This window comes from Onychomys torridus, chromosome 21 (assembly GCF_903995425.1).
Source record: "Onychomys torridus chromosome 21, mOncTor1.1, whole genome shotgun sequence".
Classification (NCBI taxonomy): Eukaryota; Metazoa; Chordata; class Mammalia; order Rodentia; family Cricetidae; genus Onychomys; species Onychomys torridus.
Genome location: NC_050463.1, coordinates 41346760 through 41370504, shown reverse-complemented (window position 1 = coordinate 41370504; position 23745 = coordinate 41346760). Strand labels below are relative to the sequence as shown.

Below are 23745 nucleotides of genomic sequence, written 5' to 3'. Positions count from 1 at the left end.
ACCCCATCGCTGGTGTGGAACTGTGGGCAGATAGTGTCTTTGGGTCTGGGTATCCCTCCTGTAAATTGAGAATAATACCTGGCATATTCAGTGGTCGAATGTTGAGGAGATGTTTGTAAAAGTACAAATGTACATAGATAGCATGGTGTGGGGGAGTCAGGAAATGCTAGCTATCATTTTTTGTTGGGTTCGTTTAGAACACAAATGATCTTACAGTGGTATGGATTGGTATATAAATTCATAATTACTATTGACTGGTTTTATACTTGTTTTGGAAATCAAAGGACTCTCTCTCTCTCTCTCTCTCTCTCTCTCTCTGTGTGTGTGTGTGTGTGTGTGTGTGTGTGTGTGTGTGTGTGTGTGTGTGTACATGGAGGCCAGAAGACCACTTGGGCTGTCATCTGGAGAAATGCAGTCTACTTCCTTTGAGGCAGAGTCTCTTATTGGCTGGGAGCTTTGTCAATTAGGCTAGGCTGGCTGGCCATTGGTCCCCAGGGATCTTCCCATCTCAGCTTGCTGGGATTACAAAGATATGATGCCACATCGTGCATTTTTATGTGGTCTCTAGAGATCAAACTCAGGTCCTCATGCTTTTGATAGAAACGACTTTACCAACTGAGCCATCTCCCTAGTTCCCATCATTCAACAGTGATCAGGGTGATGGAAAAATATAGTAAGGCACAGGAATTTTGAGTTTAGGTGGCAGGGAGGAAGTGGCTGTTTGGGATGTCATTTATTCATGACACGTCGACTGAAGGCCTCCCTGGGTACAGTTTTGTGTTTAGAGGACACACTTGGGTGTATCCTCACCATGTGTCCCTGGGTCAGCCCTGACCATTCTGTGCTGAGCCAAAGCAATGAACTTCAAGAGCCTAAACACTCTTTTATTTTCTTCCTTCGGTAATGAGCATAGTGATAGCAAAGCTGTTTGGGGTTAATTATCTCCAGGTTAACTTTCTCTTAAAGAATGTTGCAGTTTGAAAGGTATCTGAGAGGAAAGATTAGAGGCACTGTAGGATTTCTGCCGGTGCTTGGGAGGCGAATGTCTAAGGTACTGTCGGGAGACACTGAAGAGGAGGAGGGAGGGGAAGAATCAGAGACTGAGGGGCTGGAGGAGGACACAGGAGCCTTTAATGTCTGAAATCCTGTTCTTCATCCTTATAAAGAGATTTCTCTGCTTTTTTATCAAGAGTTCCATTCACCTGAGACGTTGAGCTTGCATGGAGCCTCATTTCACTTCTGGATCATTCTCATGACTGTCTGTTAGAAGTGGAAATTTACCCCCATGGAGTGTCAGGATGTGCTCTGTCCCTGTTGGGGCCAACTTGTAAACCATGTTCCTCCCTGGCTCTGCCTGCACTGTCCCCAGGACATTGTTCAGACATGTTTGTTTTCACATGTTTGCTTGGGTTAGGGCTTGTGAGCTCTTGGGGTGTTAGCGTAGCTGCTGTGTGGTATGTGAGGTCCCAGGGCCTTAGAAGATCTTCAACCACACTAAGTGTTTGCTTCCTGCCTGTCTTCTGCTCAACATCAATATTTTCTTCTTCTCCATGACTACCCCCTCCTCCTTTTGGCTGGTATTGATTGGAAATCATGAAAAAAAAAATAAAGGGATAGATGCTTGAATGCCAGCATAGACCTATGGGAATATGTCAACATGAGGCAAGACTTATTTGGTGGGGATTTTTTATTTTTGCTTTTTTTTAACTTAGAGAGAGAGAGAGAGAGAGAGAGAGAACAGAGTTATCTTTTGTTTGTTTTGAAATAAACTTAACCCCCCAGTCCATGCAGGAACATCCTCATGTTTGTGGAGAACTGTGCATTAGGACCTGAAATCATCTCTGATCTGTGACATATAGCAATGTACAAATAAAGAGGAATTGAATTTGGCCAGCCCTTGAAATCTATTGATTTCAAACTGTAGCCATGGGATTAATTCTATTAGAGCAGTAACCCCTATAAATTTGCCTCCAAATAGATTGAAGTGTATTCATTTCGAAGTCTACAAGCATAACCTCAATGGATTGGCTAGGAGAATAACTCTCCTATCAGCAGCTGTTTAGGAAGTGAGTGAGACCCAAACTCTAGTGCCTAGTTTATCTCGGACGTTTCACGGCCTGTGACAGATGTGATGCTCCAGATGTTCAGCTGTAGTCAAGTTCTAGGAGTCCTTAGTTCTATCTATGAGTTCAGGTGGAGCCATGGTTCCATTGTGGGAAAAGACCAGTTCTTCCACCAAAGTTCCATGGGGCTTGAAGGTTTGTGTCTCATCAGGAAAATGTGTCCAGAGCACTGAGTTGGTGATGGAATGTCTTGGCTTTGTTTCCACCTTGGAGTGACAGCTTCCTGGTGCTTTCCTCTGCAGGTGGGCTTGACTTCCCAGCATCTGCCTTGGCTTGTATGACCGGAGGACCACATTCTTCTCCTTTGAGTCGCTAAATGCCTGTACGCACCCCATGCTCCAGCCAGGGAAGACGGGAGAAGCTGCTTGGATGACGATGGACGGTCCACTGTGCAGGATGAGGGCAGAGTGTGTGACATCACCACCACGAGGGTGAGTTGTCTTTCTGTATCAGTCTCTCTGACAGTCGTTGTCATCAGAGGAAGAGGAAAGTGTTTTACGGTATAGTGAAAGAGAGTACATCGACAGATGGGGGCTTTCTTCTCATGGTAAAAATCTGATGGGCGGTGGAAACACACAGGGTATAGGCCTGGAAAGGTTAGGTCAGCTTGGGATCATACCATAAGACAGATTTTGAAAGTTTTGGAGATAGCTTAAGGTGCTTGCCTAGCATTCATGGAAGCCCTGGGTTTCATCCCCAGCACAGCATACACATCAGGCATGATGGCACACTCCTATGCTCCCAGCACTTGAGAGCAGAGGCAAGAAGGTGAGAAATTCAGTTATCCCTGGGTGTTTAGTGAGTCAGAAGTCAGTGTGGCCTATATGAGGCCCTGCCTCAGTGTCTTACATCAGAAGAAAAAAAAAAAGCGCGTTAGTGGGTTATCCACATTCTTTCCCCCTTCTTTCCGCTTTCCCTTTTTCCTTTCCTTTTCTTTTTCTTTCTTTCTTTTTAACATTTGCAGTTCAGACTTGAAGAAAGGTCACTGCTGCTCTTGCAGCAAGAGTCCTTTTATGTCTAGCTTAACATGGATGCCATAGACCTGGACTTGTCAGCAGTCTGGATCAGAACACAGTGTGCGTGCCCAGAAGCACATTTCTTTGGAGCCATATAATGTTTAAAGCCCAGTGCTTCAGTGCAGATCTCCTACATATAAATCAGAGTGTTGTTTCTCCATGAACACTGATAAGTCTGTCCTTTATCCCCCAAAGTACTGAAGTGCTGTGGTGTCTCTCCCTGTTTAACTGTGGAGAAGTCATTGCAGTTCCCCAAGTGTCCCTTTGCTATTTTTTTAAAAGGTTTATTTTATATATATATATATATATAGTGTTCTCTCTGCATATATTCCTGCAGACCAGAAGAGGGCACCATATCTCATTACAGAGATGGTTGTGAGCCACCATGTGGTTGCTGGAAATTGAACTCTGGAAGAGCAGCCAGTGCTCTTAACCGCTGAGCCATCTCTCCAACCCTGCCCCTTGATTTGCTTGATTTCACCATTTGGCCACTAGAGCCACTGAATTTTGCCCCCCCCCCCCCGCACTGAGAACAGCAATAGCATTTGCTAATTCTTTCCAATAAAAATGAGTGTCTCTTACCAGACAAGGACAGGTCATTAACAAAAGAGACTATAGTGTAGCGAGGACAGATGAAGGCTACGGACGGGCTAGACATTCCGTATTTGGGCAGAGTAAGGATCGAGGACAGAAAGCTCGACACCACCGTGTGACAGATGCAGTTGTAAAGTGGACGCAAAGGGCTGTTGAAGTGGAACAGAGCAAGAGTCCAGGAGGAGGGAACTATGAGCTTGACGCGGTACATCCACGTTCTCCGGAACTCTATGGTTACAGACATCTGTGTGAGTGTACCTCCAGGCAAGACGGCTCAGGTGCAGAAGTGATTTTCATGTGCAGACTCTAGGTACTAGTGTGTGTATATCCGTAAACAAGTATCCAAGTGGGTACGAGGAAACATGAAGGAAAGAAAACAAGAAAGGCTAAATATTAGGGTAATGGGTACAAATTATGAAAAGACTATGGTAAGCTAATTGTTTTTCTAGTTCTGGTTCCATTGTGGAGTTTTTGTTTTCCGGTAGTGGGGACAAGTATAACGTTATTGCCTTCCCTATCCATTTTTAGAAATCAATCCCAAATGCTGTATGATATTATCTGTAAGTATGTTAGTGTATATTTGGAATACCATTAAGACAATGGAGAGCTAGCTGTCTTTTATAATATCACATATCTAATTGCTACTTGACGTGCCTGTTTACATATATATGTAATGCAGATATAATGCATATGCAAATACAATGCAAATAAATCTATAATGAAACAATATGCATATATGCATTTGATTTTTTAGAACCAAGATCCATATAAAATGTGTAGATTGATTGATTCTGTTTTCTGTTTCTTTTTTTTTCTTTTATTTTATAATTTAATTTTACACATCAGCCATGGGTTCCCCTGTCCTCCCCCCTCCCGCCCCCATCCCCTGCCTCCCCCCCCAGCCCACCACCCATTCCCATCTCCTCCAGGGCAGAGACTCCCCTGGGGATTCAGCTCAACCTGGTGGATTCAGTCCAGGCAGATCCTCCCAGGCTGAGCAAAGTGCCCCTGCATAGGCCCCATGTTCCAAACAGCCAGCTCATGCACTAAGGACAGGTCCGGGTCCCACTGCCAAGGTGCCTCCCAAACAGTTCAACCTATTCAATTGTCTCACTTATCCAAAGGGCCAGATCCAGCTGGGGGCTCCACAGCTTTTGGTTCATAATTCATGTGTTTCTATTCATTTGGCTATTTGTTGTTTTCTGTTTCTTAATGAACTATGTCATTTTTTTTCTGTGTGGGTTCCTATAATCTCAATTTTTGCTACTAGCATCCCTTTTGATGTCACTGAATGTGTTATTCTGAAGTCTCTTATTTTATTTTAATTAGAAGTTCAATCTAGACCAGGCTCAATCAAATTTAGGTCTGTGGGATTGTTTATAGACATCCATCAGGAGATGTTTTACCTTGTGTCTCCTTTGTTACATCGGGCATTGCTAAGGGGACAGATGATGTAACTCTGATATATGTTAGGAAATGCCTTATTGACTTATTATATGGCAGTCATTGACGACCACTGTCCAGGTCTTTAAAAAATTTCAGTAGAAATATAATTATGTCATTATATCATTTTGAGCCTTCCCTCTCACCCTCTAGCCCTTCCCAACTACCCTTGTGTCCCTCCTATGTCCCCCTGCCACCCTCGAGTTGATAGCTTCTTTCTCTTTGAATATGTGTGTGTGTGTGTGTGTGTGTGTGTGTGTGTGTGTGTGTAAGCTCAGATGCACACACACACACACATACACACACACAACCTATTGAGTCCATTTTTATTGTTGGTATGCATATGGTTTCAAGGCTGACCACTCTGCATTGGACAGCCAACAAGGGGCTCATCCCTGGGAGAAGCTAATGCTCCTCTCCCCAGCAGACATTAGTTGCCTGTAGTTTTTTGTCTAGGGGAAGGATCTCATAAAATTCCCCTTGTCCATTGATATTGCCATTGTTCCAGTCCTGTTTCTGTAGCCGTTTCTAGGAGAGACTGTTCCACAGCAGCCCTCCTAGTATTGTGGCTCTACAGTCTTTCCACCTCATCTTCCACAATGTTCCCCCAGCCATAGATGCAGGAGTGTGATGTATTAGGACTGGGTTCCCCAGGATGTGGATCTTTTCATTGTCTCTAGTAGTGGTTTTCTGTGATGGCCTCCAGTTGCTGTAAAGAGAGGCTCCCTTGATGAGGTGTAGCAGCCACATTTACCTCTGGGTCTAAGGATAAAGATAAAATTATTGGACCAACAGAATTCCTTACTACATTTTAAATTTTGCCCAGGTCTTTCATGGTAAGGTACCAACCAATAAGACCTATCAATTCTTCATTCATTAGGTGAAGTTTATTAAAAGCAGTTTTACTGAGATATATTTCATATAACAAAATTTGCTCTTTAAAAATGTATAGTTCTGTTTTTACTATATTCATAAGGTTGTATAGCTCTCTTATTCTAGAATATTCTTATCACTCCTAAAAGAAATCCATACCCATTAGCAATGCCAGTTCTGTTCGCTCCTTCCAGCTCCAAGTGACCACCAGTGCACTTTCTGTTCGTATGTGTTTATTTGGTGGGGGATATTTCATATATGATGATGCAATGTATCATGGCATTTCTATGGACAGTGGCCTATATGCATGGCAGTACCCTGCATTCTTGAGGTAAGCCTGAATACTCCAAGTATAGAATCCTTTTTATATGTGTGTTGGCTAGTTTTATGTTAACTTGACATAAGCTAGAATCATCAAAGAGAAGGGCGCCTCCATAAGACTGGGCTGTAAGCAAGCCTGTATGGCATTAGTGATTGACATGGGAGGGACCAGACCATCGTGGGTGGTGCCGTCCTGGACTGGTGGTCCTGGGTTCTATAAGAAAGCAGGCTGAGCAAGCCACAGGGAGCAAGGCAGTAAGCAGCATCCCTTCATTGCCTCTGCATCATCAGTTCCTGCCTCCAGGTTCCTGCCCTCATACTGCATTTGACATGAACTGTTACAAGACCTGTGAGTGAAATTAACCCTTTCTGCTGCAAGGTGCTTTGGGTCATAGTATTTCATCACAGCAGTATAATCCTAACTAAGATATGTTAATGGAGTTGGTTTGCTAGTGATTTGCTCATTATGTGTGCATCTGTGTTCGTAGGGACGATGGTCTTGAGTTTCTTTCTCAAGTCTGTTTGAGGTTTGGTATGAAGGGAGTATTGGCTTCATAGAATTGGGAGGAGCATCTTCCTCTTTGGGGTTTTGGAAAAGTTTGTGATCTGTGAAGGATCCATGCTAAGGAGTGATGGGACTAGCTGTGGATGCTTGACTTTAAGTATCTTGCAAATTCATTTAGATTCTCTTCTCATCTTGAGTTATATTCTGTAAGTTGTATATTTCTAGCAATTTCACTACTTTATCTAGGTTATAGGTTATCTAATGTGGGGGTAGAAGTTTGTTCACAGAATGCTGTTACAGTTCTTCCCACTTCTGTGAGGTCAATAGTGACATACTTTCTTCTGCTGCTGATTTTGCTAATTGGGATTTTCTTCCATTCCTTCTTGGTTAATGTGGCTAAAGATTGATCAGTTTTATTGATTTTTAAAAAGATGTCCAGTTTCAGCCTTCTGAATTTTCTGTGTTCCTATACTTATTTTCTGTTTCATTTATTTTAAGTGTAATCATCCTTTTCTTACTAAAGCTAAACTTGGCCCCGACTTTCCTCTTTTCCTGGTTTTAAGGGAGAGAGTTCTTAATTTAAGACCTTCTTTCTTTAAATATAGGTATATAAATCTATATGTTTTTCCTAGTTACTGTTTTATAGAAAAACCCTGTAAGTTTGTTGACTTTTTGTCTTTGTTTATTGCATTAAAAAAATTTCCTCTTTGACTCTTGGTCCTTGAGAAGTATTGTTTAGTTTCCACGGTGAAAAATTATTCCCAGATTTTCTTTTGTTATTGATGCGTATTTTATTCCATTGTGGTTGGTGTACTTTACAACTTAAATTATTTTTATTTTGTTGTTGTTTGTTGTTTGCTTTTTTTGTTTTTATTTTTTGTTTTTTTTTTTTGGTTGTAATTTAAATCTCGAATGTCTCCCAAGGACCAGGTATGTTAGACAGAGTCTGGGTCCTTGGTTATGGTACCATTAAGAGGTGATGTAATTGTTAAGAAGTGATATAGTAGTAGGAAATTAGTTCACTGGGGATGTGCCATTGATGAGGATATTATATTACTTGCCCTCCATTTTGACTGGCTTTGCTTCCTGGTTTCCTTGAGGTTGACCCATGTAATCCCACAGTGCTGTGCTATCTCTCCATAGGCCCAAGACATCAGAGCCAAGCAATGATGTACTGAAATGTCCGGAACGGTGAGCCAGGCAAACCTGTTCTCTTTTTAAGTTGATTACTTCAAGTCATTTGTCAAAGTGATGAGAGATGGGCTAGCGTACTTTCGAATCTACCCAGGCTGTTCAATGACTTAGCTTTTGTCTGTACTAGAGAGAGAGAGAGAGAGAGAGAGAGAGAGAGAGAGAGAGAGAGAGAGAGAGAACTCTTGCTAGCTGGAGTGCTCTGTCTCTGTCAGATCTTGTGGTTTATTATGGTCTTTGAATCTTCTTTATTTCCCTGTGGATATTTGTATAAATTGTTCCATATGTTATCGAAGGTGGGATATAGAAATTCCAATAATTTCCCCTGCCATTGTTTTTAAAACATGCATTTTTGGTGGGCTCTATTGCTAAGTATGTTTATAGTAGTTGTGTCTTTTTTTTTTTTTTTTTTTTTTTTTTTTTTGGTTTTTTGAGACAGAGTTTCTCTGTGCAGCTTTGCGCCTTTCCTGGAACTTACTCTGTAGACCAGTCTGGCCTCAAACTCACAGAGATCCGCCTGCCTCTGCCTCCCCAGTGCTGGGATTAAAGGCATGCACCACCACTGCCCGGCTTGTGTCTTCTTTTGATAGATAGGCATTTTTTTTTTTAATTACTAGAAATGTTCTTTGACTCTGGTAATAATTTCTATCTTACATTTTATTTTTTGTGACATTCAATATAGTCACGCCAAAACCTTTTCAGTTATTATTTTCAACTTTTAAAGTCTCAACTTGTTTTTAAATGTAAATAATTACTTTCTATTAGGCCATTTGATTATTTCCACTGCTGCGTTTTCAAATTATTGGGATATTTTTATAAAGAAAAATTTTCCTCATTAACTCTCGTATTATTTTTTCCTAAAGTATAATTCTCACAGGAAAGCAGGATAAAGTATTAGATTTTTCTCTTTACTTTCACAGGATTATGAGTTGGTGCTTGAGTAGTCTCCAAAAGTGACGTAAGACTGCTTTCCTTTTGAAAAATGATTATTGTGGGGGCTGAGGAGGTTATCAATAATGGGCATACTGAACAAGTAGGAGGAGCCAACTTCAATCCCGAGAACCTATTTTAAAAGGTTAGACGTGGTGATGTGTGATTGTAATCCCAGCGTTGGGAACGAGGACACAGACAGATCCTTGGGGCTCTGGCCAGCCAGCCTGGCTGTGTCTGTGAGTTCTGGGCATAAGTGCCAGAACCTGTCTCAAAAGACAAGGTGGATGGTGCTTAGTAATGACAGTAAGGTCTCCTTCTGGCTTTCATACTCGTGTGCACACATTCAGCTGTGTACATATGAAACATGCACACATGCATTGGCAGGGAAATCATTGCCATGACCTTAAGAATTTTTCTTATCATATTTGATATGTTACCCTCTGTTGCAGATCTCTGCTTTTTCCTGTGAGACACATGCTTCATCTCTTCAGCGGGTGGAAGTCTTCTTAGTTTTCTTTGAATGTTTTTGACTCTCCCCTGTGTTCTGATAGAGAAGGAAATTCCACACTCCTCTTGTGTATTTCTGTTCCCAGACTGGGAATTGGCTGTTCATCCAAGGAACCCTTGCTCTTTTAGGGAGAAATTGTATTTACTTGTTTCCGTCTCACTAAACTAGGGTACTTCTGAGTTGTTTCTAGATGGGCTCTCTAAAATAGACAGAGGCAGATAAGTACAAGAATGTGCTGGGTATCCTCGGGATCAGTACCTGTGAAGAGTGGGGAAGGAGACTTCAGTAAAGAGAGGTGTTGACCTTTGATGGGATTTAAACACAGACCTCACTTGGCTGTCACAGAGCTCTGGAGCTGGCTGGGCCACCCTTATATAGTAAGATGCTGGGTTATTACAAGCCCCGTATAGACAAGTCACTGGCTGTGTTTCTGACCTTAGGAGGCAGCTCTCTTTTGGATGAAGGTGATTCCTAAATGGAGACTGACTTAGCTGAGAACACCTAGCTGTTAGCACTCCTAGCCGAGGTGGGAACCAGTACCTCACTTTTAAGGAGAGAGATGAGTGGCCAAGTAGCATCTGTACTATGATCATCTGTTTCAGGATGTTTTCTTGTTTTTGTTTTTTTCTTTATTTTGGTAGACAGAGCTAGAAAATAAGACTCTGCACATGCAAAAAGTAAATTGTATGTTTATGCTGTCATTTCCAATTCAAACTCAGGATCGGAGAGATTTTATTGAATTTGATTCTTACGTTCATGTTTATTTTTGTTTTGTACCTAAAATCTTGGGGTGCTTAGGGATATTAACATAACATTCCCTGTGCTTGATCCTATGTGTATACAAGCACTTAAGAATAAGTATATACGGATGGAAAGATGGTTCAATGGTTAAGAGCTTTAGCTACTCTTCCAGAGGACCTGGGTTCAATCTCCAGCACACACAAAACTCCAGTTCCAAGAATCTTCTGGTTTCTGGGAACACCAGGCATGCACTGGGTACACAGACATACATGGAAGCAACACACACACACACACACACACACACACACACACACACACACACGCACGCACGCACGCATGCGCGCGCGCGCACACACACACATTTATTTAAAAGAATAAGTGATTGCTAAAAATACTTTAATATTGCTATTTATTTTGGTCCCTGGCTATACACTGGTAGGATGTATAGTCAATTTGTTGAAGTAATTCATACATGTGAGGTTGAGCTACCAACTTGATATAGAGTAATGGTTTTTAAGAAATGTCTGTCTTATTTTAATTTAATTTTGTCTCATAATTAGGCAAACATTAACATGGTCCTGGGTTCGCTTTCTGATATTGTGTCTTATATATATTTTATGGTTTTCTTTTGTTTATATTACTAGTTTCCTTTTTATAAGCACACATGTGTAAATACGCACATGCATGTATGCATATAATTACATTCATAATTTCCTTTGATTTCTTTATTAAAATATTTATCTGTCTGTCTGTCTCTCAACTGTCTGTCTCTCCGGCCATTTATTTATTTAATTGTATGTGCATAATGTGTGTGTGTGTGTGTGTGTGTGTGTGTGTGTGTGTGTGTGGTCAGAGGACAACTTGAAGGAGCCGTATCTTTGTTTCTAGAATGTGTATCCCAGGGATCAAAGTCAGGTTGTAAGGCTTGGTGACAGGTGGTGACAGGTGGCTTCTCTGGCTGAGCCATCTATCAGGCCCAGTTTCACCTTATTTCTTAGAAAAATTGCTGCATATTACTGACACTTTTCTATGCTGTGCTTTTTCCCTTTCACCTAAGACAAGCATTCTGGAAACCATTCCATTTCTCTCTCTCTCTCTCTCTCTCTCTCTCTGTGTGTGTGTGTGTGTGCATGTAGAAGTAGACCATAATTTATTTTCAATCACTCCTCTATTGATGGACATTTGGACTGTTTCCAGCTACACACAAGAGTGCTTTGCTTGTCTAACTTTGGGAAAAGGGTTCTAGAAGAGAGATTGCTAGGTCAGAGGGTAAAAGCCTATGCTAGTCCATCAAACATTGCCAAGTTCCCCTCCCTGAGGGCCTTCCCTTAATTTTGTATTCCCAGCACCATGTGGAGAGGCGGGCCTCTCCACATACTGGCCATCACTCCAAGGAGATGTTCTTCTGGCTCTTGCTCCGATTTGGTGCATTAGATGTAATGTGACAGCGTGGTTTTCACATGTGCTCTTGAGGAAGGTTGAACCTTTTTCCCCCTGACTTTGTTCCCCTTTGTGGTTTTCTCTTGTGAGCTGTCTGTTCCCATCTCTTGTCCATTTCCCACAATGCCCTAGTTCATTTTCTTCTTAAAATTAACCCTCTTCACGTATTAAGTGCACTAAATCTCTTCCGTGTGATATATGTGGCAGTCTTTCCTATAATTCATTTTTATGTTGCTATGGTTTCCCTATACAAAATTACCTTCTCATAATCAGAATTTTTGAGTCAGAAAAATTTACCCATTTATGGCTCATAAGTTAGTTGATCTGCATTTGGATTTAGTAAATGTATAATTCACTATATATCTACACGTGCACATACATGCTGTATAATGACAGTCATCCCTTGGTTTCTAGGACTCCTTCAGATACCCAAACCCTCAGGTGCTCAACAAAGGTGTAACATTCTCATAAAGCCCAGGCATGCTCTCCTGCAGGCTTTGAATGGTCTTGAGGTAAATGGGTGGCACCTTGTATAGTGCAATTGCTGTGCCAATAGTTGTTATGCCATATTGTTCAGAGAACAATGACAAGAGAAAGCTGTGCACATATTCAGTACACGCATTTTCCAAGTTTCTTTGTCTAGGTTCTTTTCCCCAACCATACGTCAACATTCACACTTTCTTAATTATAAGATATGACTACTCTTCAATGATAAAATTTACCTTCTGGGCCAGGCCTTTAATCTGAGCACTCAGGAGGTAGAGGCAGGTGGAGCTCTATGAGTTCAAGACCAGCCTGTTCTACAGAGCAAGTTCAAGTCAGCCAAGGCTACATAGTGAGACCTTGTCTCAAAAACCAAACCAAGCCAACCAAAAAACCAGCTGCTTGCTTGCTTGCTTGCTTGCTTGCTTGCTTCCTTCCTGCATTCCTTTGTTCCTTCTTCCCTCTTTCCCTTTCCCTCTTTCCCTCTTTCCCTTTCTTTCTTTCTTTCTTTCTTTCTTTCTTTCTTTCTTTCTTTCTTTCTTTCTTTCTTTTTCTTCCTTCCTTCCTTCCTTCCTTCCTTCCTTCCTTCCTTCCTTCCTTTCTTTCTTTCTTTCTTTCTTTCTTTCTTTCTGCCTTCCTGTCTTCTTTCTTTTGCATGTATTTTTATGTGTGTGTGTGGATGTGTATGCATGTGTGTATACATGTTCATATGTGTGGTACATATAGACAGGTGCCTGTGCACTTGTGTGTGCATGGAGGCCCAAGGATGATGCCAAGTGTCTTCCTCTGTGGAGTTTCACCTTTATATGTTGAGTCAGAATCTCCTGCTGACCCCTCAGACCCTCAGACCACTGTTAAACACAGTCCGGCTAGCCAGCTTGCTCTGGGGAATCCCCATGTCTACTTCCCGTGCAGTTGGGGTTACAGATGGGCTGCCACACCCACGTGGCTTTTGTGTGGGTGCTGGGATCTGAACTTGAGGACTCATGCCTTTGAGCCAGGTGCATTACCATCTCCTCCGTCTTGAAATCCAGCCTCTTGATGACATTGTCATGGTTAAGAAAACATAAAGTACAACTCTTATATGATTGAACGTGTTTCTTGACATTTTACGGTGCCAATATTAAAGAAAATGAAAATGTGTTCAAGTCGATATATTTGAACTCATTTTTATATTTATGTAATTTATATTGATCTTAAAGTTAAATCGTCTTCCATTGTGTATATCATTGCAGTACATGTATTTTTTTTCTGAACTACAAAGGGTTATTTATTTAGTGTGTGTATACAAACATGCCATCGTTTGTGGGTGGAGGTCAGAAGACAACTTTGAGGGAGCTGATTCTCCCCATCATGTGGGTCCCAAGGATTAAATTACATTGTCAGTCCCAGCAGCAAGTACTTGCACCCACTGGTTTGTAGTTACTAGAATCCTCCAGTGTGGAACTACATAGACATGGAGAGCCAAGTGTATGGAACTGCCTGTGTATATAAACACGGGCTATATCACGTAGTACAGATGTATCCCTTTGATTCACTAAGTGTTCCTGAAAGGAGCAAATGAATGGATTTTAATACAGGATAGACTGAGATAACAAAGAGGGCCTGGGAAGTGGAAATAGAAGAGAACTCCTGGGTAAACTGGGGTTGGGAGTAGAGTGCAGGGATGGGAACTTGAGGGAGTGGGTTGGGTGGGTTGGGTGAAGGAGGTGGTTTGGGGGTGGACGGAGGACTAGGGAGAAACCTGATGTCAAGGAAACTCCCAGGAATCCACAAGGATGACCCCAGCTAAGACCCCTAGCAGTGGTGGAGAGGGTGCCTGAACTGGCCTTCCATTATAATCAGATTGGTGACTACCCTAATTGTCAACACAGAGCCTTTATCCAGTAACTGATGGAAGCAGATGCAGCCACCAACAAGCACCAGGCCAAGCTCTGGGAGTCCTGAAGAAAGGGATGAGGGATTGTACGAGCCGGTGTGTGTGTGTGTGTGTGTGTGTGTGTGTGTGTGTGTGTGTGTGAAGGTCATGACAGCGGAACCCACAGAACCTGAGCTCATGGAAGCATATGGACTCTGGACTAACAATTAGGGAGCCTGCATGGGACTGACCTAGGCCCTCTCCACGTGTGTGACTGTTGTGTAGCTTGGTCTGTTTGGAAGGCTCCTGGCAGTGAGACCAGGACCTGTCCCTGGCACTTGGCTGACTTTGGGGAACCTGTTTCCCTGTGCTGGATTATCTTGCCCAGCCTTAATACAGGGGAAGGAGCTCGGTCATACCTCAACTTGATGGGCCATGTTATGTTCAAGGTCATGGGAGGCCTGCCCTTTCTGAATGGAGACAGAGGAGGGGTGGGTAGATGGAGAGTGGGGTAGATGGGAGTCATGGGAGGGAGCAGGATGTGGAGGGGAGGGGAAACTGTGGTCAGTATGTAAAATAAAGGGGAAAAAGTTAATAAAAAAAAAAAAGAAAGAAAACAAATGCTGGCCTGAATGCAGCATCCTTGGAAGTGATGATATACAGTAGCATGCTTTATCCATGTGATCTTGAGCATGTGAGCTGGAATGCTGAAGCTTAGAGACTACCAAGCTCCCAGTTTAGACCTCTGCCTCCATTCCTTGTCTCAGATTGTTTTTATATCTATCAATTCCCAGGATGAGAAAAAAAATATAAGAATGTGCCATAACTGGAAAAAAGACCGTCTGCATATAGGGACTCATGCATTTTGTAAAGGTAGAAACCTCGTCTCCCCTGCTCCAGGTAGCTGCTGTGGGTCTGATTGCCATCAAGGAGTCCAGTCCCGACTTTGCACACCCGAACTTGCCTTTGGAGCTGCAGTGTTGGATCTCATCCAGCAATGCTTTCTTCCTCTCTTTTCTTCGAAAGCCCCCTAATGAGATCTTTGGTTTTATGATGTGTGTTGCTTCCATGAGGAGACTCTGTGGAGCAGATGGATGGACTTTATGATGGCCTTTCCTTCACCAGTGTGGACTAGAGAAAATGCAGAAGGACTTGGTGGGAATATGGACATCGTGGGTGATCATGTTCTTTAGAAAGGTCACTAGGGAGAGACTGGGGAGGTGGATTACAGGCCCTGATTATGAGACCCTTATATGCCTGTAGTGTCAAGAAACATTCTGTCACTGTGGGATTCCAGGACAGTCAGAATGAAAAACAATCCACCAAAGACAGCTTCTACTAAAGTCTGAGTGGCAGCTTAGCTGAACTAGCTCCTAGGAACATTTTCCAGCCCGATGTGCCATTAGCCTGCGCTGGCCATCAGAGACCTGATGTTACATAAATATTTGGACCAAGGCAACAGCTCTGACTTAGGCCTTTCAAAGAAGATGCCTAATTAAAAACAGAAAGCAGAGGGAGGCAAATTGAATTTTTGGAAGAGGTCAGCAAATTTACTGAAGATACATTAGCCAAGCTCTGGTCTTTGGCTTGATGAAGCGTTGGCGTCTTGGAGGCAAACACCCGAGTTTTTTTTTTTTTTTTTTTTTTTAATGATTGTAGACTTTCTCCTGGAGTGGATGGCAGAGGCTCTGTTTTAAGGTTGTGACATGACCTGTGGTGTATCTCTGTCTCTCAGAGCAGTAATCTTTTTTTTTTTTTTTTTTGGTTTTTTGAGACATGGTTTCTCTGTGTAGCTTTGCGCCTTTCCCGGAACTCGCTTTGTAGACCAGGCTGGCCTCGAACTCACAAAGATCCACCTGGCTCTGCCTCCCGAGTGCTGGGATTAAAGGCGTGTGCCACCACCGCCTGGCTTGGAGCAGTAATCTTTTCTCTTGCTGGTAGCTTTTGCTGGCCATAAGAGAGAGTCCCTCCTGACTTTGTATCCTTTCCTGGTGTTACTGTTCACAAGTGTAAGCAGGTTAGAGAGTCTATTCTCCTTTACCGTGTCTATGTATTTCTCTCTTCTCTTGAACCAAGTGCCATGTCCTGCCAGTTCTGCTCTGTACACTGAACTTGACACTTTCTCTCTATAAGGGTTCCCTTCCTGACACGCCCATTTTCAGTCCCTGCTTCACCCCAGTGCTGTGCACCCCTTTTCTCGTGTGCCATCTTTCCCTGTAGAGGTCTCCCAGCTTTCCCTCGGTAGAACTGATACTTTATTATTGCTTTTCAAGTTTTAAAGACAACTGTTTTTAACTTATGGTTCTGGTGGCCAAGGAGCATGGTGAGGGCCTTGAACAGTGTCATCGACATGGAAGCATGGAAGGCTGAGTCTGACTGGGTCTAAGTCATGGTCACAAATACACTTACAAATGCCCTTTACTTGTAGGTATGTCCAACCTGCAGTCAGCTGGCTGCATGCATCTCAAGACAGCTGGGAATGGGTCCAATACCAACACTGAGATAGATTTTTTTTTTTCTTTTAACTCAGTTGCATGGTTCTTGAGCATGAGCTTTGTAGATGACGGTGTCCTGTTGAAATGGGAGCCCAGTTCACTATCGTCTTGCCAACAGAATACACTCCAGTTTCTTCAGACTGATGTACTGGGCCCTTCACAGCCCTCCTGCTGCCCACCTCTGAAACCCTCTGCTGAGAGCTCCTGCTGCCATTCTGTTTAGTCAGCTGTGCTGCTCTTGCTGAGGATCTGGGTTCAGTTCACAGTGTTCATTCTAGCTCCAGGGCATCCATGCCTTCTTCTGGCTTCCAAGGGCCCCTGGACACATGTGGCACATATACATACTCATAAAGTTAAAAACAGAACTTTACTCCCCCCCGCCCTGAACCCTCTCCTGTATTTTCTCTCTGAGGAATAGATCTAACATACCTTGGTTAGTGTTAGAACTGAAAACAGGTCATGAGCCCCAACAGTGTAGACCATCGATGGACCGATAATTCTCGATGATTCTGTGTTGGAGACTATGAGAGGAGGAGACTATTCATGTCAAGAACCAGCGTGTTTAAGTTGAAAGGGTCTTACCTGTCCAGTTTCTGTCCATGTGGATAGTCCTGAAACCCCATCCTGGAAAGTGTAATGATATCTGCAAGATATAAGGTGCTTAATTACGGGGAGATAATTATATCCTCTTGAGTGTCAGTGTCCAAACATAAGTAATGGGCTCTTCTAAAAGAGCACATCCCTGGAGCATAAAGTGAAACCCATAGTCACCGTAAAAGCTGATCTCTCTCTCCTATGGATCAAATACGGAGAAGAGGAGAGAACTTTCTCTCTGGGTGGGCGGCTGATTTTGGGATGGACAGATGTGGGCTACAAGCTCTCCGGCAGCTGACTTGTCAAGAGCATCACGGTTGAGACCGTAGATGTGTTTACATTGTGCAAGTAAGTGGTCAGAATTGCATTGCTTTTTAGCCCCCCACCCCCATGTGTGTGTGTGTGTGTGTGTGTGTGTGTGTGTGTGTGTGTATGTGTGTGAGTATGTGTGTGAGTGTGAGTGAGTGTGTGAGTGTGTCTGTGTCTGTGTGAGTGTGTGAGAGTGTGTGTGAGTGTGTGAGTGTGTGAGAGTATGTGTGAGTGTGTGTGAGTGTGTGAGTGTGTGTGAGAGTGTGTGAGAGTGTGTGTGAGTGTGTGTACATTATATATATACATATATGTGTGTGTAAATATATGTGTATGTGTGTGTGAGTGTGTGTGTGAGTGTATGTGAGTGTGTGTGAGTGAGTGTGAGTGAGTGTGTGAGTGTGTGTGAGAGTGTGTGAGAGTGTGTGTACATTATATATATACATATATGTGTGTGTGTAAATATATGTGTATTTGTGTGTGAGTGTGTGTGAGTGTGTGAGTGTGAGTGTGTGTGTGTGTGTGAGGGAGAGAGAGAGAGAGAGAGAGAACAGGTATGGAGGCCAGAGGACAATTTATAGTTACTTCTCTCCTTCATGTGGCTCTTGGGACTTGAACTCAAGTTGTCTGGCTTGGCTGCAGGCACCTTGACCTGCTGACCTGTCTCACTAGCGCCTACGGCAAGTTTCTTTTCTTTTTCTTTAAAATTAATCTTTTGTAAAGATTTATTTATTTTATGTCTATGAGTGTTCTGTCTGCATTATGTAAGTGCACTGTGTGTGTGTGTGTGTGTGTGTGTGTGTGTGTGTGTGAGAGAGAGAGAGAGAGAGAGAGAGAGAGAGAGAGAGAGAGAGAGATTGAGAGAGATTGAGAGAGAGGGGGAGGCAGAAGATGAAATCTGAGTGCTTAACAGAAATGGGAATGAGGTGTCATCAAATGATAGTGTAGGTTTTCTTTTGCAAAACTAGATTTTTAAGCTCAAGCTTTTGAACCCCCTCCAGACACTCCTGAAATGTGTTTTTCTTCTTGTCAATACATTTCCTGGTTTGCCTTCGGTGCAGCCCATCGTTCTGGAAAGGGCAGATTAAAAATAAGTCCTGACGAGGTAGGACTGGGCACAGGCTAATATTGTCTTGTGCTCCTTCTAGGTGCAATGTGATCTTGGGCGTCTCCCTTCCCGGCCAGCACTCTGCCTCCTCTATCCATCATGGTGTTTGGTGAGTTTTTCCATCGCCCTGGACAAGACGAGGAACTTGTCAACTTGAACGTAGGGGGCTTTAAGCAGTCTGTGGACCAGAGTACGCTCCTACGGTTCCCTCACACAAGACTGGGGAAGCTGCTGACCTGCCATTCTGAGGAGGCCATTCTAGAGCTCTGTGATGACTATAGCGTGGCAGATAAAGAGTACTATTTTGATCGGAACCCCTCCCTGTTCAGATACGTTTTGAACTTTTACTATACGGGGAAGCTGCACGTCATGGAGGAGCTGTGCGTGTTCTCCTTCTGCCAGGAGATCGAGTACTGGGGTATCAACGAGCTCTTCATCGACTCCTGCTGTAGCAGCCGATACCAGGAGCGCAAGGAAGAGAGTCAGGAGAGGGACTGGGACCAGAAGAGCAACGATGTGAGCACAGACTCCTCTTTTGAAGAATCCTCTCTGTTTGAGAAAGAGCTGGAGAAGTTCGACAAGCTGAGGTTTGGTCAGCTCCGAAAGAAAATCTGGATTCGGATGGAAAACCCAGCTTACTGCCTGTCGGCCAAGCTCATTGCCATCTCCTCCCTGAGCGTGGTGCTGGCCTCCATCGTGGCCATGTGTGTGCACAGCATGTCGGAATTCCAGAATGAGGATGGAGAAGTGGATGACCCTGTGCTGGAAGGAGTGGAGATTGCGTGCATTGCATGGTTCACTGGCGAGCTGGCCATCCGGCTGGTGGCTGCCCCTTCTCAAAAGAAGTTCTGGAAAAACCCTCTGAACATCATCGACTTCGTCTCTATCATTCCCTTCTATGCCACGTTGGCTGTGGACACCAAGGAAGAAGAGAGTGAGGACATTGAGAATATGGGCAAGGTGGTCCAAATCCTTCGGCTCATGAGGATATTCCGAATTCTGAAGCTTGCCCGGCACTCTGTAGGGCTTCGGTCTCTGGGGGCCACGCTGAGGCACAGTTACCATGAAGTGGGGTTACTGCTTCTCTTCCTTTCGGTGGGTATCTCCATCTTCTCCGTGCTTATCTACTCTGTGGAGAAAGATGAACTTGCATCCAGTCTCACCAGCATCCCCATCTGCTGGTGGTGGGCCACTATCAGTATGACCACTGTGGGCTATGGAGACACCCATCCGGTCACCGTGGCCGGGAAGATCATTGCAAGCACATGTATTATCTGTGGCATCTTGGTGGTAGCCCTTCCCATCACCATCATCTTCAACAAGTTTTCCAAGTACTACCAGAAGCAAAAGGACATGGACGTGGACCCGTGCAGTGAGGACCCACCGGAGAAGTGCCCTGAGCTACCTTACTTTAACATCAGGGATGTCTATGCACAGCAAGTCCACGCCTTCATTACCAGTCTGTCTTCCATTGGCATTGTGGTCAGCGATCCTGATTCCACAGATGCTTCTAGCATTGAAGACAATGAGGATGTTTACAGTACCGCATCCCTGGAGAACTGTACCACAAAATGAGTAGGGGCATTTGCAGCGGTCTCTTGTGTCCCTTTCCAACGTTAGGTTAACACAGCTTTATAAACCTGAATGGGTTTGCTCAAATAAATCATTTAATTCTCAGGGTGTACCTCTTAGCCATAGTTGGACATTCGTTGCTGAATTCCGAGATGATAGAATTATCTTTATTTTTCTCTGTGAGGTTAAAATCAAATGCCTTGTTCTGAAGTTTATTTTTTACAAGAGAGAGTTGTACTATGGGTTTTGGGGGGAACAAAGAAAATGGTACTGGGGAGGATTTGTTGCTACGGCTTACGCATCATTCTGTGTCTGTCATATCCACTCACATTGAGCTAACTATCAATTACTGACAAATAGAGCAGAAGTCCAGCTGACCGAAGACGACATGCATGTGAGAGCCACAACATGAGACAATGCATGTACATCCATGTTCATGTTCCTCCAGACATGGGAATTAGGAGCCCAATAAACTTCTAATTCAGTATGGAGAATGCCTCGTTTGTATGTTATTTATGTCAAGTAAGTATATCCTACTATCCCAGAGTTGGCTTGGAAGGTGTCTTAGGGTTTCTCTTGCTGTGAAGAGATGGCCATGACTATGGTTGCCTTATAAAGGAAAACAGTTAATTGGGGCGAGCTTACAGTTCAGAGGTTTAGTCTGATATCATCATGATGAGGAGCATGGCAGCATACAGGCAGACATGGTGATGGAGAAGGAGCTGAGAGTTCTTCATCTTAGTCTGCAGGAAGCAGAAGGAGACTGAGACGCACTGGCAAGACTTCAGCTTCTTTGGCCTCAAAGCTTGCCCTAGTAGTCTACCTCCTCCAACAAAGCTACATGTACTCCAGCAAGGCCACACCTCCTAACAGTGCCACTTCCTATGAGCCTGTGGGGCCATCTTCCCTTTTCTTTTCATTTCTTTATTTCTTTAGTTTTTCAAGACAGGGTTTCTCTGTGTAGCTCTGCAGTCTGTCCTGGATCTCGCTCTGTAGACCAGGCTGGCCTCGAACTCACAGAGATCTGCCCGCCTCTGCTTCCCGAGTGCTGGGCTCTCGGCTGGCCATTTGCATTCAAACCACCACAGAAGGGAAATACTCCTATCATAATGTCAAGAAGTTTTTCATAGCAACTGAGGTGGTATCTCAGTAACGTGTTCTCATGGGGACCTGGGTTCTATTCTCAGAACCTACAGTTAAAAAAAAAAAAAAAGAAGTCAGGCGTGGTGTTGCAAGTGTGTAATTGCAGAGATGGGTTCATTGCCTAGCCTGCCTAGCTCATCATTGAACAATGATACCCCAGATTGTCCTCTGACTTTCAAATACATATGCACCCATGCGCACACTCCCCAACACGTGTGTATCCGCACATGCACGCGTGTTTTGTTTTGAATATACCTAATGATATGCTAGTTTTTTGTTCCATATGCTCGTGGTTGGCAGATAGAAGAACACATCGGTAGTTAAATCATTGTGCCTCATGTAAAACAATTAAAATGATTAAGCATGTAGGTGTTTGAAATCTGTAAATGAATAGTATAGCTTATCTGGGTGTGTTTCCAGTGCCTTTTGAATTTTATAATAATGTGTACTTTCAGGATAAAAAAACGTGAACATTGAATGGACCCGGGTAAGGCCACCCACTCAACCAGCACAGAGCCAGTTGGTGAGTGGAGGAAAGGAGAAACACACACACACACACACACACACACACACACACACACACACCACACCACACACACACACACACACACACATCACACACCACACCACACACACACACACACACACACACACACAGAGGCGCGGGTCATTCTGCTGAGCAGTGAGTGCTGAATCTCGAAGGTCACAAAATGAACCAGAATTTTCAAACTGCCCCAGACTGAGAGGTGGCTGCTTTCACACAGGAACTCCACACCACCAAAGGAAACACGCTAATCGTTGCCAGAGCCAACATCACAGATCCATCCGACATGGAGGGAACGTAGCCTCAGACTCCATTTTGGAGACATAACAAGAAGCTAACTGGTGCTGTCAGGCGGGCTGCCGGTTTGGTCCCTGAGCTCTTTTGAATGGGGAAACCACAGGGCTTTATTGTGCAACGTGCTGTGTGTGGAGATGCATCTCATTGAAAGTCCATATGGTGGTTGTCAGTACCTATAGAACGCCCCATTCTTCTTACTATGTCTGTGTTATCTGAGGTAGACATGAAGAAAGAGCTGGCTTCTAAACTTGCTGGGGTTTTTGTTGTTGTTGTTTTTTGAGACAGGGTTTCTCAGTGTAGCTTTGCGCCTTTCCTGGAACTCTCTTTGGAGACCAGGCTGGCCTCAAACTCACAAGCATCCGCCTGCCTCTGCCTCCCGAGTGCTGGGGGATTAAAGGCGTGCACCACCACCACCCGGCTTTTTTTTTTTTTTTTTTAAGCATGAGTGTGCCATCAGAATTCTACTCGTTTGGGAAAAGCTTTTTCAACCCAAATGCCTTTTTGATGTTGTCGTAATTGCAGGTTTTATAACATAAAAGTAGGAGTTGGGATCCTTATTAAAGATTTTCTAACTAGTAGTCAAGTAACTGAAGCCTGCTTAAATGGCCATTGCCGGAGTAACAGTAGCAGCAGCAGCAGCAAGAGCAGGAGACAGACCTAAGTGAGCATTTTGCTGACATCCTCTCCTTTATCTTCCCGCAATTTCCCCAGCACCTAGAGTTGATTTCCATCTTCATTTGAAGATGCAGAAGCTGAGGTAAGCTGGTAAGTTCACACGGTGGATCACGCAGCTGGGCTTTGAACCCAGGGAGATAGATTCCAGAGCTGGCCTCTGAACTGCCACCCAGGGGACTGGATTTGAGGTAAACACAGAACAGAAGAAGAGCAGCCAGTGCAGTCAGAATTTGTGCCTGAGTCAAAGGGACATCCTGGACCGGGTACCTTTCCTTTCCTGATCCAGAAACCAGACATAGTCACTTCCAGGCTTTTCTAGAATAACTGTGAAGCTAGAACAGGGCCTGAGGGACACTGTGTAGGAGATGCAGTGAAAACAACTAGTTCTCCAGGAATTTGAGTAGGTTTCAACTGGCGGGGAGCAGAGGGAACATTCTGAATCAGTACTAAGTAGAACTGCTCCTGCCTGTGCTCCGGGCAGTCCTGCGGTGGTCACCCTGTGACCTCACTGTCTGCAGTGCCTCCTCTCTGGTCTTTGCTACAGCTAGCTCCCCAGTACCTCCTCACCCCATTGTCTGTTCCCACACTCCTCACAGATCTCTCTGTTCCCGTAGGGAGAGACACAGGCTCATTCTGTTTGGAAGGATGGACTTGGGGACTAAACGCCCATTTCACAGGATGACCGAGGGCATGAACTGGCAGCCAAGGAAACCAGACAAACTCCGGGATGTCTCTGTGTTGATGACCCTGGGGTTCTTTTGAACCGACTGCTTCAGGGAGTGTTTGTTACCTCACAACTCACTCAAATTTTTATTATTATTATTATCAATATTATTATTGTTGTTGTTCCTACTCTGGGAACTCTTTCTCTTTCTGCTTTGTTTGCCTTGTTTTATCATCAGCACTAGAGATTTGGACAGCCATGAACTCTGCTAAAGGATGATCTCCTTCCCAGTCCTCCACCCTGGTGGCAGAGGAAAAG

At 43.8% G+C, this 23745-nt stretch overlaps 1 protein-coding gene across 3 annotated transcripts in view; it reads left to right on the top strand.

Moving 5' to 3' along the window:
• Kcns3 (potassium voltage-gated channel modifier subfamily S member 3) overlaps nt 1–20664 on the top strand; it is a 36444-nt gene extending 15780 nt beyond the window's left edge. For all 3 annotated transcript variants that reach the window (XM_036170896.1, XM_036170895.1, XM_036170897.1), the window contains 2 exons: nt 2366–2554; nt 18573–20664. In XM_036170896.1, coding sequence (XP_036026789.1) covers nt 18632–20107 — 1476 coding nt within the window. In that variant the 5' untranslated portion in view covers nt 2366–2554; nt 18573–18631 and the 3' untranslated portion in view covers nt 20108–20664. The remainder of the gene's footprint in view (nt 1–2365; nt 2555–18572) is intronic.
• The last annotated feature ends 3081 nt before the right edge of the window (nt 20665–23745 follow it).